Source organism: Ictalurus furcatus, chromosome 23, assembly GCF_023375685.1.
Source record: "Ictalurus furcatus strain D&B chromosome 23, Billie_1.0, whole genome shotgun sequence".
In the NCBI taxonomy this organism is placed as follows: Eukaryota; Metazoa; Chordata; class Actinopteri; order Siluriformes; family Ictaluridae; genus Ictalurus; species Ictalurus furcatus.
This window is the reverse complement of record NC_071277.1, coordinates 19,435,960-19,453,920: the sequence shown is the minus strand read 5'-3', so window position 1 is coordinate 19,453,920 and position 17,961 is coordinate 19,435,960. Positions and strand designations below refer to the sequence as shown.

The 17,961-nt window shown below is 41.3% G+C and overlaps 1 protein-coding gene across 1 annotated transcript; it reads left to right on the top strand.

Annotated features, from left to right (window-relative positions):
• The first annotated feature begins 600 nt into the window (after window positions 1-600).
• On the top strand, window positions 601-17,588 carry sv2a (synaptic vesicle glycoprotein 2A). The gene is made up of 12 exons (XM_053611162.1): window positions 601-1,204; window positions 8,609-8,789; window positions 8,945-9,096; window positions 10,938-11,071; window positions 11,308-11,397; window positions 11,794-11,904; window positions 12,436-12,524; window positions 12,836-13,000; window positions 13,212-13,345; window positions 15,215-15,418; window positions 15,496-15,655; window positions 16,298-17,588. The coding sequence occupies exons 1-12, from the start codon at window positions 601-603 to the stop codon at window positions 16,479-16,481; spliced, it is 2,208 nt and encodes a 735-aa protein (XP_053467137.1). The 3' UTR covers window positions 16,482-17,588.
• Window positions 17,589-17,961: the final 373 nt, after the last annotated feature.

Sequence of the window (17,961 nt, the reverse complement as noted above, 5' to 3'; positions counted from 1 at the left end):
AACGCGAACACGACTTTTAAAACGTATTAGCATGTTTTATTCCTGACACTCGTCCCTGGGTTTATGTTGAAAAGAAATCGAAAAAGAAATCATCTTTACGTGGCAGCATTGCTCACAAAAAATGCTAGCAGGCAGAGAGGAAAAACAGAATTTTACCACAAATAAATAAATAAATAAATAAGTGTATGTTTGAGGCCAAAGTCTCAATAATTAGCAGGGGAATTTTATTTGTGTTTGGTCTGACCTCTGACCTGAAAAAGCAGAAAATGAGTTCTCAGGTGTCTCTTGTATCAACATGGCGAGGAGTCAAGAATCATAAGTGCCTTGGCTAGACTGGAAATGCTAACATTTCTATGCATTAGCATCTAATTTTATCCATGTCTTAGCTGTTTGATTTATTCATTTCAATAAATAACACATCAATGCTTAGATTTTGTATATATATATATATGTATTAAAATGGAGAATTGTAACAATAACACTGTTGTTCTGCAGGTTGAGGGTTTTAAACTCCAAAACCCGCTCTGCTACATGCTAAGCGTCCTTCACTGACTTCCCTCCACCACAGCAAGTGTTCACTCCAGCACAGATCTCATCAACATGGACGAGGGCTACCGAGACCGATCGGCCTTCATCAAGGGCGCCAAGGACATCGCCAAGGAAGTGAAGCGGCACGCCGGGAAAAAAGTGGGCCGTCACGTGGACCGCGTGGCTGACGAGTACACCAAGCGCTCGTACACACGCTTCGAGGAGGATGACGACGACGACGATTACCCCGTGCAGGCGCAGGACGGGAGCTACTACCGCAGCAACAGCCGTGCCAACGACGACGACGATGCCGCGCACAGTGACTCCACCGAGGGCCACGACGAAGATGACGAGATCTACGAGGGCGAGTACCAAGGCATCCCGCGACAGGACTCGTCGGCAGGCAAGGTGGACGGGCAGGCGGACGGAGTGGCGAGGGTGCAGCATCGCGACCTGGCGCAGTACGAGGGCGAGCGACGCAAGGATCAGGAAGAGCTGGCGCAGCAATACGAGACCATCCTGCAGGAGTGCGGCCACGGACGCTTCCAGTGGACGCTGTACTTCGTGCTGGGGCTGGCGCTCATGGCCGACGGCGTGGAGATCTTCGTGGTCGGCTTTGTGTTGCCCAGCGCTGAGAAGGACATGTGCCTGTCGGAGCCTAATAAAGGCATGCTGGGTAAGTCATCTGTCAGCTCATTTAAGACTTCGTTTGCAGCAATGATGCCGTGGAAATACACGATGTTAAAAAACAACAACAGCAGCATTACACGTAATTAAGGTATAAAACACTTTGTTACGTCCCGTTATAGAAAAACAATCCACAAGGTTTGATGAAGCATTACTGTTACCACTCTGGAAGCTCGTTTAGATGATTTAGCAATGAGCAAAATGGGTGCTTATTATGGCAATGTTATATTTTGGTTAGAACGTGGTTGTTGTGGTAAATGTTGATTATATTTTGGTTAGAACGTGGTTGCTGTGGTAAATGTTGATTATATTTTGGTTAGAACGTGGTTGCTGTGGTAAATGTTGATTATATTTTGGTTAGAACGTGGTTGCTGTGGTAAATGTTGATTATATTTTGGTTAGAACGTGGTTGCTGTGGTAAATGTTGATTATATTTTGGTTAGAACGTGGTTGCTGTGGTAAATGTTGATTATATTTTGGTTAGAACGTGGTTGCTGTGGTGAATGTTGATTATATTTTGGTTAGAACGTGGTTGCTGTGGTGAATGTTGGTTATATTTTGGTTAGAACGTGGTTGCTGTGGTGAATGTTGGTTATATTTTGGTTAGAACGTGGTTGCTGTGGTAAATGTTGATTATATTTTGGTTAGAACGTGGTTGCTGTGGTAAATGTTGATTATATTTTGGTTAGAACGTGGTTGCTGTGGTAAATGTTGGTTATATTTTGGTTAGAACGTGGTTGCTGTGGTAAATGTTGATTATATTTTGGTTAGAACGTGGTTGCTGTGGTAAATGTTGATTATATTTTGGTTAGAACGTGGTTGCTGTGGTAAATGTTGATTATATTTTGTTTAGAACGTGGTTGCTGTGGTAAATGTTGATTATATTTTGGTTAGAACGTGGTTGCTGTGGTAAATGTTGATTATATTTTGGTTAGAACGTGGTTGCTGTGGTAAATGTTGATTATATTTTGGTTAGAACGTGGTTGCTGTGGTAAATGTTGATTATATTTTGGTTAGAACGTGGTTGCTGTGGTAAATGTTGATGATATTTTGGTTAGAACGTGGTTGCTGTGGTAAATGTTGATGATATTTTGGTTAGAACGTGGTTGTTATGGCAAATTTGCTCATATAATGGTTAGAACATGGTTGCTGATTGCAGTATATTTATTACTGTTTATATATTTATAACCCACTCTGGGATTTTGAATTAGCTAACTAGCACATAGCTTTCTGACTAGCTCTGAGATATAGAAGTGTTTCCAAATGACAGTCATGAATATTCATAGATCCTGGTATTTTAATGAAGTTAATGGCGTAAAGATCTTTCTTGCACGTCTGTCCTCTGTATAGGCGTTTCTTTTTTTTAATTTAGCACGCATAGCTCGAGCTCAATATGAGCACAGAGGTTCTTTTTCTTCATATCCGTGCAGGTACTAGGACATGATGTTATGTCATATGGTCACATGTATGGATTGTTGGAAATCTGTGACTCTATAAAAGGCTTTAACTCTGGAAAAGGGGACTGTTACATTTTATAGGACCTATATGCATGATGAAATAGCCAAAATCTTGAAAAATTTTTTAGGTAGCTTTGTAGCAGGGGAAAAAGACATTACATTCGATGTTAACAAGGGGAACATCATTACTATGTACTTCTTCAGGGCTTTAAATCGTTTCATTAGCGAGAGGAAATATGGAAAGGGATCGTATCTCCTAGAGCAATTGCAAATGACTTTTTTTTTTTCCATTCGTCTGTTTGTAAAGCATTTATACCCATTATATTTATTTATTACCCGCACACATTTTATTCTGAGATCTCAGCTCCTGCGCCAGCTGAGATCTCAAACCGTTGTTGATGGTATATTCCTGCAGGCTGATGTCCGTTCCCATTTCACGCCCAGTACACCATCTGTCAGCTCCATTGAGGGGAGAACACACAGCGAAGCACACGGCCGCTCTCTCCTGCTCTCTCCTCTACAATGTGATGACGCATTTGAAGCTATAATTAACTGGCAGAATAGGAAACATTTCACAGTGCCACGGTGCTGCAGTAAGAGAAAATGGAGATTACTTAGTTAACGTCCTCCGTTACGGTATAATTAAGCCGAAACGGCTCGGTGCTTCGCGCTCGTTCGCTGAGAACGTGTGAATGAAAGTGCTTGTGTTTTCCATGAGAAATTCGCACTTCCTTATGTTTATGCGTCTTGTACAATATCATTACTAGCTACATGTAATATTTACGAGGAGGCAGTTGTTTTTGCTCAGCATTTGTACTAAAGGCAGTACAGACAGTGCTCTGTGTGTATATATATATAGTACAGGTATATACACTCAACGTCCAGTATATTAGGAACACCTTTACACCTGTGTATTCCTGGAATCATCCAGTCAATGCATAAAATCATGCAGGTCTTCAGTTATTGCTCAACATTTAACATTAGAACGGGGAAAACATGTAATGTGAGTGACTTTGACATGGCTGCTGGTGCCAGATGGGCTGCTCGGAGTATTTCAGAACGTGTTCTGGGAATTTTCACACACCGATTCTCTAGAGTTTACACAGAATGGTGTGAAAAACAACCGCAACACAACCTCCCCCCAGAACAGAAGACGACCACGTCGGGTTCCACTTCTGTCAAGGCAGATTATTTCTTTCGGCACACAGAGATGTAAAGCGTACGTCACACGACACGCGTCCAATCGGAACGAGCGGCACGGACGCCGTAGGACGGAGCAGAATTTCCGCACACACGGATCGCTGAGGTTCATTTCCCACGCGATCTGCTGCACCGAGCTCGTTTATTAAACAACTCTTACTGCTTAGAGATTCATTTAGAAAATTCAATTCTGAGACCTCCTGAGTCATTTTAAATTGATTAATCCCAAAATGCGATTATAAATAAGTGCTTTATCAAATTATTATTATTATTATTATTATTATTATTTAATAAACTTCTACATCTGCTTCCCCAGTGTTTCCCAGTGCTGCTTTAAAAAAAAAAAAATATATATATATATATATTATCATCGCTTTTCTCTGTTATAATAAATGAATAAAGAAACTGTAGGATGTGTATCCGTGTCAAGGATCCTGTGTTATAATTTATTTGCTAAACAAAAATCTGAAATGCAGGATGCCGAAACTTTTTGGCTAAATCAACCCGTGTAATAATTAAATGAATAAAAAATCATGAACGCAGTACGTGTTGTAAAAGCGGCATTCAGTGATGATTGACAGGATGTGTATGACGGACGCTTCTCGTTCTCGTACGGCTGTACCTTCAGGACAGAGGAGTTTCACGCGGTTCGGTATTGTTATCTTCAGGAGACAGAAAGAAAGAGAAGGCTGCTGAAGGAACAACTGTTTATGCTGTTTATAGCTGTTCTAACGTAAGTGAAAGGAGGAACTTGTTGTAGTTAAATGTAACTATAAACAGTTAAAAACTACAGCGTGTGGATCTTTTATTAATATTAAAACTTTCATCATTGGCTAACTGCTGTAGTATGAGAAAAGGAATACTGCTGTTGATTATTTTCCGGTAACAGCATGACACATAGTGTGTATGAGAGCTCTAGGAGTCATTAGCGCGCATTAATAATGAATGATTTTGTCTTTACTCTCGTCCTCAACCCAAAGCGCGGTGCAGGGAGGAGTGACGGTGAGGTGACACGGTGCTTTGGATGGTTTGTTCTGTTTGTTTTCTCGATGCCCGAGCTCAGCAGCTCTGCTGCGTTACAGAGGTGGAGCAGAGGGAGAGATGGAGGAGCTGATACAGTTCACTGAGCACTCAGCCTCAGCCACAGTGAATTCCCTGCAGAAAGAGTGTGTGATGGATAGATAGAGAGAGAGAGGGAGAGAGAGAGAGAGAGAGAGAGAGAGAGAGAGAGAGAGAGAGAGCACATTTGCAGTACAGGGAAAAAACACACTATAAATAGCATCACCCCACTCCCCTCTCTCTCCCTCTTTCTCCCTCTCTCTCTCTCTCTCTCTCTCTCTCTCTCTCTCTCTCTCTATTTCTCACTCCCTCTCTTTTTCGCTTTCTCAGGCTGAAGCCTCCCCAGTTTTCTATTCAGGAGACTCATCTGCGGTTGTCTCTTGCTCCCCCACCTCCCTCTCTCTCTCTCTCTCTTGCACACACACACACACACACACACACACACACACACACACACACTTTCTCCATCTCATTCTGTCCTTTCTTCCTTTTTATCTGTCGTGAAGCCGGAAGCTCGGCTGTCTCTAGGCCCTCCTCCCCTTTCTTCCTCCAAGACTCAATCAGAATGACGGAGGTAGCCCCACCCATCTATCCGTTACCGGGCAACAGCTCGGCTCCGATTGGCTGTTTGAGTGGCGTCGCTGTAGAAGTGTGTAGTGTGAAGCATCAGTGTGTAACGTCATCATAATTAACGAAGCAGGTATCACAGGTATCACTTTTTTTTTCAGCTTTATATTTGCAAGTTCCAGCGTTCTTTCTCTGTTCACGTCGTGTTTAAAGTCATTTTAGATTCACAAACCCGCATAAACAATCTTTTACTGCACATTATACTGAGTGGAACCCCTTAAAATCAGAGGTTCTTATTCATTTATTTGTTTTTATAGCACGCTTTTCAGAAACTACTATAAATTATTCGGTAACCATAGCGATAGTAATAGGTGTGCAGTTAATAAAATGAAAGACTTGGGTATCTAAGGTATAAATCCAACATAATTTAGTTTGATCATTTCTTTTCCTAAAGAACCTTTCGAACGATGAATCTTTAACCAGTTTTGTTGGTGGAACCATGGAAAGTTCTAGGTAGACCTCGTAACTAACCGTTTAACGTAATATATTAGCCTTTACATTTATTGTAGGATCCCCCCTCCCCCCCACAATTCTCTGTAGCACCAACAAAAATAGCTCAAAATTAAACATCCGTCAATATAAAGTTTTGTTTTAGGAATCCTAAAAAGGTAGAACCTTTAAAGGTACCATTTAAAAACCAGAACCCTTTCAGAAAGGGTTCCAAGCAGAATCCTTTTTTACAAAGCTACGAACCCCTAACTGAACAACCCGTGAAGAACTGATGAATAACTCGTCTTAAAGCTCGGAAAACATACCTAGACAGAAACGTTTTCTCAGCATGACTATCAAACCCTCCAAAGATTCTGTAATCTTTAAGCAACTGAAAATGGTTGCTTCTACAGCATCTCTCGAAAGGATTTTTTTTTTGCTGGAAATGTCTTTTTTTTTTTTTTTTTTTTCTTGGAGTGTAAACTGCAATAAAATAAACCACAGAACAAATATACAGGGAAACCGGTATAGTACAGTGAAGAATCTAGAGGTGTTCGTGATGTGCTGCTAACTTCAGACGGACGTCCAGATCGCACGCCTTTCCTATTAGTAGTTTCGGAATAACGTATTATTAATTCCGAATAACTGAATAATAAGCAGTGATTTTAAGGGATTAAACGGCAGCAAATCTGCAATTAATCTGTCTTTTAAATCAGGCTGCTATTGTTCACATGAATAACCGAATAATAAGCCAGGATTTTAAACGTGTGAAAACGGTGTTGCCTATGGAGGTTTTTTTTTGTTCAGCGACAATACGAACAGTATTTAAAATATCTACTGCTTGATCGATTTCCTATATATATATATATATATATACACACACACTGGCATGCAGCTCACGACTGTTCTTTACACGGTCATACTGTGAGCACTCAGATAAACATGTAGTCTAGTTAACGCTTCCGTTTAAATGTTAAATCTCATGTTTAAACCAGCTCAGTGTATAAGGCACGGAGGCAGATCTCTCAGACATATCTATAGGGTCAGATCTGTACCATGACTCCTGACACAAGGGTGTCGATGGAGCTCCAGTCCGAACTGCAGACAGTTTATTAAGCCTAATTTCAGAGAGAAAGCCCTCTTTGCTGCATTGCGGTGATGTCTATCTCTCTCCTCTTGTCATCCCCTGCTCTCGTGGCCAAGGTGAGAGAATGACAATATGGTCAACTGCCGTGCCAAATGAATTCCCAGCTCCACAGCCCGAGTCACCATCATAACCCTCCCTGTAGCTCTCGCTGCAGGACGACAACAGTCTCAAAGCCACACTTAATCCTCTCTATAGTACATATAAATGTATTATCTCTGAATAAAATGGAATAAATCATGTTAGCATTTAAATAAAATGCACTCCAAAGATTTTTTCAGTTCACTCCTAAACTGAAAGGATCTCTAGGAAGAGAGGAAAAAGAGTTTCCCTTTTAGATGTACGTGTAGTACTTATTTTAAATGCTAGTATTGTTAATCCAAGGAACACTTCATGGACACTTTCCCCCTGATAGAGTAAATGATAACATCCAAACATGTACATATTTATTAATAACTTAAAGTTATAGCATTACCTGTGACACTGACAAATCACTGACACTGGAGACTCCTTCCATAAATGTCTTCTTACAGGAAACGTACACCATATCGGCTATTATACACATTTTAATGTGTTTACGTGGTGCGTTAGGGACTGTAACAACGTAAGTTGTTACTATAGAAACGATAACTTATGACAAGAATGCATGTATATAAATCTGTACCTTGCAACCGCACTACTCTCGGCACTGCTGGTATAGAAAATTAATCAACATAGGCTAACCGATCAGAATCAAGAATTCAAGAGCGCTGTGGTGTAGCAGGAAATATTTCAATTCGGCTCATACTATTGGACGAACTTGAATGCTTTCCAGAGTGACAGTCGAGTCGAAACGATATTTGTACTTCTGAAAACGCAGAAGGACCCTCTGCCGTGACATCCTGACAGATGCGACTGGCTTAAAAGCGGCAAGATTATCAGTACAATACTCAGCCGGTGAGGCAGACTCTGTTAGGGATGGTGACGGTATGTCGATGGAATCGCTGCCAACTTGCTGACTTTCTCAGCTGCTGATCGTGCGACTCATTGCTGGACTCGCACCGCAAATCACCCGATCAGCATGCACGCAAGCCGCATAAATACAGAGCCATATTTCAGCTGGGTTCAGCAATCCACAAAGCTGATCCACTATCCATTTATTTCCCCCTGAAGTGGACCTGGGGTTTTTCTTTTTTACATTAACATCGAAGCCTAACGTTTTTGTGGACGTTCCAGACCAAATATGTCATCACAGATCACACCGTTATTTATTCATGTCTCATTCACTGATTCTTTACAAAGTGGACATCCAGTTCAGTGTGGAGACAGTCAGCTTGATCCAATAGCTGTGTTTTCACATCATGGCCTCCTTCTAGTTAATGTTCATATAGGTTGCTAGGCAACATTGTGTTATGTTTAATCTAGACCCTGAGCTCTGTCTCTCTCTCTCTCTCTCTCTCTCTCTTCATCTATCCATCTCTTGTTCTCTGTCTCTCAGGACTCATTGTCTACCTGGGCATGATGGTGGGTGCTTTTGTGTGGGGTGGTCTGGCTGATCGGATCGGACGCAGGCAGACTCTGCTCATTTCTCTCTCCATCAACAGCGTCTTTGCTTTCTTCTCCTCTTTTGTCCAAGGATACAGCTCCTTCCTGCTTTGCCGCCTGCTCTCTGGTGTTGGGTAAATATACAGCAACCAAAAGATATGCTCGAAAGAACATTCTAGACATTATTTGTTGTGACAAAAGAAAGGATAAACTTACTAATTCTTACAAGGATATGAGTATGCAAAGTTTCGAACTGTTTCTCTATCCTAATTTTTCGTTCTTATTATAGGATCGGAGGGTCCATCCCTATAGTTTTCTCATACTACTCAGAGTTTTTGGCTCAGGAGAAGCGTGGCGAACATTTGAGCTGGCTCTGCATGTTCTGGATGATCGGGGGAATCTATGCTTCAGCCATGGCCTGGGCCATCATCCCCCACTATGGTAACTATCAAAACCTCTACCGTTACCATCATCTCTCTCCACGGCAACTATCAAACTTGTTCAAATGCATCATCCTTCACTATGAAAACTCTCAAAACCCTTTAAATACCATCAGCCCCCACTACAGTAACTATCAAATTCATTCAAATGCTGCCGTCCACCACTATGGTACCCATCAAAAGCATTGCATTGTAACCATCAATACCAATACCAAAATGGTGACCATCAAAACCTTTTAAATACCATCATCCCCCATTATGGTGACCATCAAAACCTTTTAAATACCATCATCCCCCATTATGGTGACTATCAAAACCCTTTAAATACCATCATCCCCCATTATGTTGACCATCAAAACCCTTTAAATACCATCATCCCCCATTATGTTGACCATCAAAACCCTTTAAATACCATCATCCCCCATTATGGTGACCATCAAAACCCTTTAAATACCATCATCCCCCATTATGGTAAGTATCAAAACCCTTTAAATACCATCATCCCCCATTATGTTGACCATCAAAACCCTTTAAATACCATCATCCCCCATTATGGTGACCATCAAAACCCTTTAAATACCATCATCCCCCATTATGGTGACCATCAAAACCCTTTAAATACCATCATCCTCCATTATGTTGACCATCAAAACCCTTTAAATACCATCATCCCCCATTATGGTGACTATCAAAACCCTTTAAATACCATCATCCCCCATTATGGTGACCATCAAAACCCTTTAAATACCATCATCCCCCATTATGGTGACCATCAAAACCCTTTAAATACCATCATCCCCCATTATGGTGACCATCAAAACCCTTTAAATACCATCATCCCCCATTATGGTGACCATCAAAACCCTTTAAATACCATCATCCCCCATTATGGTGACCATCAAAACCCTTTAAATACCATCATCCCCCATTATGGTGACCATCAAAACCCTTTAAATACCATCATCCCCCATTATGGTGACCATCAAAACCCTTTAAATACCATCATCCCCCATTATGGTGACCATCAAAACCCTTTAAATACCATCATCCCCCATTATGGTAAGTATCAAAACCCTTTAAATACCATCATCCCCCATTATGTTGACCATCAAAACCCTTTAAATACCATCATCCCCCATTATGGTGACCATCAAAACCCTTTAAATACCATCATCCCCCATTATGGTGACCATCAAAACCCTTTAAATACCATCATCCTCCATTATGTTGACCATCAAAACCCTTTAAATACCATCATCCCCCATTATGGTGACTATCAAAACCCTTTAAATACCATCATCCCCCATTATGGTGACCATCAAAACCCTTTAAATACCATCATCCCCCATTATGGTGACCATCAAAACCCTTTAAATACCATCATCCCCCATTATGGTGACCATCAAAACCCTTTAAATACCATCATCCCCCATTATGGTGACCATTAAAACCCTTTAAATACCATCATCCTCCACAATGATGGTAACATGGCGGTACATGATTTGTACCTTTACATAACGGGGACGGAGGAGGTAGAATACATTAAAATCCATTTTGGGTACACATTTAGACCTCAAGGTCTCCAATTGTACCTTTGAGGAGCCACTTGCATTGTACCCTGGAGTGCAACAAAAAATGCACTTTATTTATCCACAGTAATAATCACACTCTGACTTTCTGTACAGTAACAATTCTGCCCCTACTATTACCACCACCCCCCAGTAGGGTAACAGTCCTTTCCACACCCTCCGAATCTCACCATCACTTTATTATCCGCCAGTACAGCAGCATTCATTAGTAGCATCGTCTTAACAGTAAAGCCTTCTTCATACCTTCCACCAGGCTGGAGCTTCCAGATGGGCTCGGCCTATCAGTTCCACAGCTGGAGAGTGTTTGTTCTGGTGTGCGCTTTCCCCGCAGTGGCTGCCATCGCTGCTCTCAACACCATGCCAGAGAGTCCACGCTTCTATCTGGAGGTCAGTGACTCAGCTCGTTTTTATTCCCAAAATAACTCCACAATTATGGAAACGCACTGGGTAGGACAGAGTAGAGCAGGTTTCTGCAAATCAGAATTATTTATAGAATTAGTATTTTGAGGATAAAATGACTATGTTCGGACACATTTGGCAGGCAAAAGTGGTGTAAAATGAGCGCACAAATCCCCAAATAAAACATGCTTTAACTAGAAAGACTCTTTTTTTTTTTGTACTAGAACGGGAAACATGACGAAGCCTGGATGATCCTGAAACAAGTTCATGACACCAACATGAGGGCCAAGGGCTACCCAGAGAGGGTCTTCTCTGTAAGTACCAGTGACTTGCTCAGAAAATTGCCTGAAATAACTGTTTGGGGAATTTGAAATGCTTTTAAAAATGCATTATGCATTCGTGTTAACGAGTTTCCATTTATCTCTTACGATAGTGGGGGAGATCAAAGTGCCACACATTATGTACATTCGAAGTGGTTATTATATTAAATAGTCAAACTGCTGCTTGATGTGGAATTTTCTGTGTGTTGCCGTGGATACCGTTACTTTGTGGGTTTTTGTGGGTGGCGGAGGCTCAGGGTGAGATGTTTGTTAAGAAAAGCTGCGTTTGATTTGCAACGCTTCTAGTTAGTCTTATGCACTTCTGACAAGCTGACCATGAAGGGTTATTTATCATGGCTAATGAAGTGTTGAATTCTGTTGGACCTCCAGGTGACCACCATTAAGACCGTGAAGCAGTTGGATGAACTGGTGGATATGGGAGATGATACTACAGCTTGGCACCAGCGCTGGAAGCTCAAGCTCGTTAATCTGTTTCATCAGGTACAGCAGATAAATATGAGATATATATTAAGTGCAAATGGTGTAAGAGCTACTGTTACCCCTCCGAAATGGATTGATGTCTAATAACAGCAGGATCCAATCCTCCATGCAAATCAAGATGGGTTAAACCTCACCATTTATAATCTGGACAGTACTTTTTAAATATAAATCTGTTATCTCGACCTCATTTAGGGTTGACGTTAAAATGGACATGACGACAAAATTGAACAAATACTTGAATTTAAAACCATGTGGTATTTTACTTTGTTTACAAAACCCTAATATTCTGACCAATCAGAATCCAGAATTCAATAGATTTCACTAGTTGCGATTTTCTCTACTTTTTTAGCGATCTTTTTTGCATTTGTACACTGGCAGGTCTTTCATATAGTTACATTTAGCTAGCTATTCTTCACACCCTGATAGGCATACTATACTAGCTGGCTAGTTCGGTTTCTATCTTCAATACAATCATTGGTGCTTTCTATATAGATATAACAGAGTATCCTGATTTGTTCTAACGCCATGCAGGTTTGGAGCAACTTCCTGACTGTTTTCAACCCGGAGTACCGCCGTGTCACCTACATGATGATGGCTGTCTGGTTCTCCATGTCGTTCAGGTAGAAATTCTGAGACACGTGATGAATGAATCCATAAATGATCTGTCTGCATGTCCATTATAGGATGTTTCACTGTTTGACATGAACATCCTAACTGCAACAGTTTAAACTCCCTAATGTTAAAAGTTTACTAGCTTACCATGCTAACGCTAATAATAACTATCTTGCACTATTAGCTTTTTGGCTATTGCTATTCGCATTTTGGCTATTTCATTCATTTACGTTAGTACAGCCGACTATCCTACTACTGACTTGAATCATTAGCTTGTATCGAGGTGTCTCGTTTATCAACGCCCCGTTGTCCTTCTCAGCTACTACGGCCTGACCGTGTGGTTCCCTGACATGATCAAATACCTGCAGAAGCAGGAGTACAACTCGCGCACTAAGGTCTTCATCAAGCAGAAAGTGGAGCACATGACCTTCAACTTCACCCTGGAGAACCAGATCCATCGTCAAGGAGAGTACTTCAACACCAAGTAAGCACTTCAAAACATCAGATACCAGACATGAGTACTAGTCAGAGCTGGATTAGGTTTGCCTTGGATCATTTTCCAGCCAATTCATACCAGTGTGACTTGGCAAGGATTATTGTTCCATTAGGCATGGAACATAGATTAAGAAATGTTTGAAAGCTAGGCCCTGTAGATTTTCCCAGAGCACCGGGACATTCTTCTGGCTTTGTCGTAGGTTTTTGAATCTCAAGCTGAAGTCCATGGTATTCGAAGACTCCCTGTTTGAAGAGTGTTACTTTGAGGACATCACCTCCACCAACACCTTCTTCAAGAACTGCACCTTCATCGCTACCCTCTTCTACAACACAGGTCAGAAAGAGGCCTTTCTTTTTTCCCGAGCACATCCATTTCCGCCCTCTATATCCTACTCTGTATTCTAAATCCCGTTCGCTCGGCTGTAATCACCGGGACAAACATCATACGGTGTAAACCGTGATAGACAGACAGAAGCAGACCTCGTTCTCCGAGGGTTATAATCGTTGAATAGAGGACGGCCAGCTGATGCATTTCTCCATCAGTCAGAACGACCTCGTTGAGTGGAACCGTGTAACGCAGAGGGAAAGATTTCAGGTATCCTAGCAACACTGCCTGCTTTTCTGTCTGTTAGAGTGTTGCTGCTATGTTTTCTACTGAGAAAGCATCTATTTTGATGGAAATTTGAGTGTGTTATTATCAAAGAGCACCATTTTCAGTTCCAATCATACAGTCGGACGTGCCAACATTGCTAAACATAAACATCAAAATCTTTTTAAAAACCCTCAGCGTATATGTCAACACGTCAGTGTATGGTGTATATACACACACTATTTATAGATCTTTTTTATTGGGCTAACTGAATTTACACTTGACTATCGGCTAATAGGTAGCTAATTATTACTATATATTATAATATATATAGTAAAACTGTCTGTCTGTATTAGAATTTATTTTTTTAAAACTTCCTTCTTTCTGATTTAAGATCTGATTTTTTAATGTAACTTTTGAATTCAGTGTTCAATTCTCATTAAAGATTTGTTCCTTGATTTTAACATCCTTTAAGTCTTCATGTTTGGCTATAGCTCTGAGCATCGGTGCGCTTATATGTACAGTGGTGCTTGAAAGTTTGTCATCCCTTTAGAATTTTCCGTATTTCTGCATAAATAGGACTAACACATCATCAGGGTTGCAAGGAGAAAGCTACCGCTCTCTAAAAATGACGATCACGTGGACACATCTGGAAATGATTTGTGGATGGATGAGACCAAAAGTAGAACTTTTTGGTTTAAATGAGAAGCGTTATGTTTGGAGAAAGGAAAACACTGCATTTCATCATAATAACCTTATCTCATCTGTGAAACATGGTGGTGGTAGTGTCATGGTTTGGGTCTGTTTTTGCTGCATCTGGACCAGGACGACTTCCCATCACTGATGGAGCAGTGAATTCTGAATTATATCAGCGGATTCTAAAGGAAAATGTCAGGACGTCTGTCTGTGATCTGAATCTGAAGAGAAAGTGGGTCATGTAGCAAGACAACGACCCTAAGCATACAAGTCGTTCTACCAAAGAACGGTTTAAGAAGAATAAAGTTAATGTTTTGGAACGGCCGAGTCAAAGTTCTGACCTTAATCCAGTAGAAATGTTGTAGAAGAACCTGAAGCGAGCAGTTCATGTGAGGAAACACACCAACATCCCAGAGTTGAAGCTGTTCTGTACTGAGGAACGGGATAAAATTCCTCCAGTATGTAATATTGGATCATGTGATATTGATGTAATATTACATGATCCAATATGTAAGATCCTTTTCCTCAATAAATAAATGACCATGTATGATATTTTTGTTTAATTGGGTTCTCCTTATCTACTTTTAGGACTTATGATGATGTTATGATGTTATGATGTTATGTTATAATATGATGATGTTTTAGGTCATATTTATGCAGATATATAGAAAATTCTAAAGGGTTCACAAACTTTCAAGCACCATTGTATAAGAGATACTCTGTTTTGCTGTCCGTTTACTTCTCGAACCAAAAGGTCACTACAGAACGTCCAGATGACCAACAGAAATCTTGGAAGCTCTGCAGTCTAGCAGGCCATAAGAGCTCATCCTCACCGATACTAGCTTTCATTCATTGCCCTCGACGGATGTTTACTGGCGATTCATTCCTTGTCTAATATGGCTCCTGTCTTCTTTTTAGATTTGTTCAAGTACAGGCTGATCAACAGCCGCCTCGTCAACAGCACCTTCCTGCATAACAAAGAGGGCTGCCTGCTGGACTTCAGCGATGAGAACAACGCCTACATGATCTACTTTGTCAGTTTCCTCGGCACGCTGGCTGTCCTGCCCGGGAACATCGTGTCCGCTCTGCTCATGGACAAAATCGGACGCCTGAGGATGCTGGGTGAGCGAGAGAGTTTCAGAACTGTGTCGTTTTAGCAGTGTGTGCTGGGTGTTCGCTAACTTTCTGCTCTCCTGCAGCCGGCTCCAGCGTTATCTCCTGCGTCAGCTGTTTCTTCCTGTCGTTCGGGAACAGCGAGTCGGCCATGATCGCCCTGCTCTGCCTGTTCGGGGGGATCAGCATTGCGTCATGGAGTGCCCTGAACGTACTCACGGTAGAACTGTACCCATCTGATAAGAGGTAAATCTGTTTGTTGTGTGGAGAGCGTTTGGAAAAACATGCCTGATTTTAATGGATTTAATCAAATTAGTAATAGGCTTATAATATATTATTAAGCGTGGTTGGGTTTCTAATATGTTACAAGCTTTTAATTAAATGTCTAATGAGTACGTATTAGATATAATAGATTAACAGGATAAGGACTGTCGGTGTTCGGACTGCTTCTCAGTGGGTTTGCTGCATAGCCACTGCAGTGTTGCCTCATCTTCACTGCTCGTTGGGGGAATGTCTGAAAATTCTCATTCAAAACATCTGAAATCCCAACAGGCCTGACACTGAATAATAGATATTATTAGTGTGAAGTTGTGCAATGACTTACGGTGCCTTGTGCCTTCTCTCACACAGCACCCCCTTGTGGCTAACCCGTTTATAAGCAAGCATTTATAATTATTTGATTTAAAACATTAGAAATTATTTTTTTACACATTATTTTAATGTGTTTAATGTGTTTTGTTAATTACCAAGAAAAAAAAAAGACCTATTACCATCTCTACACCGTAACCAGGTCACCAGGTTTGCGTAACAAAACCCGGTGACCTGAGACAGCTGTAAATGAATGTAAATGTAAACTCTAGCTCACACCGCTGTTCGTGTTTTCCACAGGACTACGGCCTTCGGATTCCTGAACGCCCTGTGCAAGCTCGCCGCTGTGCTGGGGATCAGCATCTTCCAGTCCTTTGTGGGCATCACCAAAGCCGTGCCCATCCTGTTCGCCTCGGGCGCGCTGGCGGTCGGCAGCTTCTTGGCGCTGAAGCTGCCGGAGACGCGGGGGCAGGTGCTTCAGTAGTGTGGCCAGCAGGTGGCAGTGTTGAATTAGGGAGAATCCCCCTGCAGTGTGATCCCGATCCCCCAATCAATCAAATTTGGAATTACAGACAATATAAAACATCCACTTCGTTTATTTCCAACACAGTGACGGTTCTATTAACACGTTAGATAGTTGGTGAGATGCCAGAAAACATTTTAATATCGTCACTCATCCAGTCATCAGCAGTTGTACGTAAATGTCCATGTATCAGATACATTACCGTTAAACGTCACATATCTATACCTTCAAGTGGCGCGGACCTGACCCTTATAATCAGCGTCCTTACAGGGAGAACAGAGGTCATATGTCTGTGTGTGTGTGTGTGTGTGTGTGTTGAACAACTGCCATTTTAGACACATTCCAGCTTGTTTTGTAGTTCGAGCGTGTTAACTGACCAGTGATGAGTTCGCCCTTTAATCGTTGTCCACGGCATTACAGTGCGGTGAGGGCGTGTCAGTGGTCAGTCAGGCGGTAGATCTTTTCTGCACGGACAGTGTTTGCTCTTGGTGTGATTCCGGGTTGTTGTTGTCGGTTGTTGTCACGATGTCGTGAGAATTGTAGATCTTTTTTTTTTTTCGAGCGTCTGTTGAAATTGTACGTGGGGGAAGAAAAATCAACGACATTATACGATCGTAGCTAGAGAGGAATCTTTCAAAATCGGTTTAATGGAAAGCGAACAGTATGAGAGGGGAAGGAATAAATAAATAAATAAATAAATAAATAAATAAATAAATAAGAGCTCCCCGTTCACACCTTCGGTCCGTGTCGTAATGACCTACTTGTGCGTTCACGTAATTTGCGTCGTCAAAACGGCGGTTCGGTAGTTACGGTCCATCGTTCCGTCCTTAAGGATGTTTCTGAACTTCACAAATTCTCCATCTGCCAAAACTGGGGGGGATTAAAATAAATAAATAAATAATAAATAAAGACATGGGGGCGGGAGAAAACAAAACGAAATCAAGCACAAGATGGTTTGATAAGACTATCAATACAAGGTTAAGGTTTATTTTGAAAACTGATGTAAATGCTGTACCGAATATAAATATACAGTTTAGTCTGTCTGTCCTGAACACACTAATAGCTCATATTCAATATATAAATATATAAGGGGTGGGGGTGGGGGTGGGGTGGGTGGGTGGGTGTGGATTTCCGATGCTGAAACGACCTTTCAGTTTCCAGTGAAATAGTACCACAATGTCTTAGCTAGGTTCTACTCGATGTCTGTATATAAATATATCAGTTTGCTAAGGTAATATTTTTAACTAGACATATTCAGACAGAAGAAGTAAAAAAAAAAAAAAGCAAAAAAAATAGAAATGCAGAGTCTGTGTATCACGGTCCGTTCTTTTCCTGTTCTCACAACGATGACGACGATGATAACGATGATGATACGGTACTTGTAGATGTGTGTGTGTGCGCGTGTGTGTGTGTGTGTGTGTGTGTGTGAGTGAATGTGCTT

Coding starts and splice junctions, on each gene's coding strand:
- sv2a (XM_053611162.1), top strand. CDS start 601: ATGGACGAGGGCTACCGAGACCGATCGGCCTTCATCAAGGGCGCCAAG. Junction 12,525..12,835: donor TGGTTCTCCATGTCGTTCAG/GTAGAAATTCTG, acceptor TGTCCTTCTCAG/CTACTACGGCCTGACCGTGT. Junction 13,001..13,211: donor GGAGAGTACTTCAACACCAA/GTAAGCACTTCA, acceptor GCTTTGTCGTAG/GTTTTTGAATCTCAAGCTGA.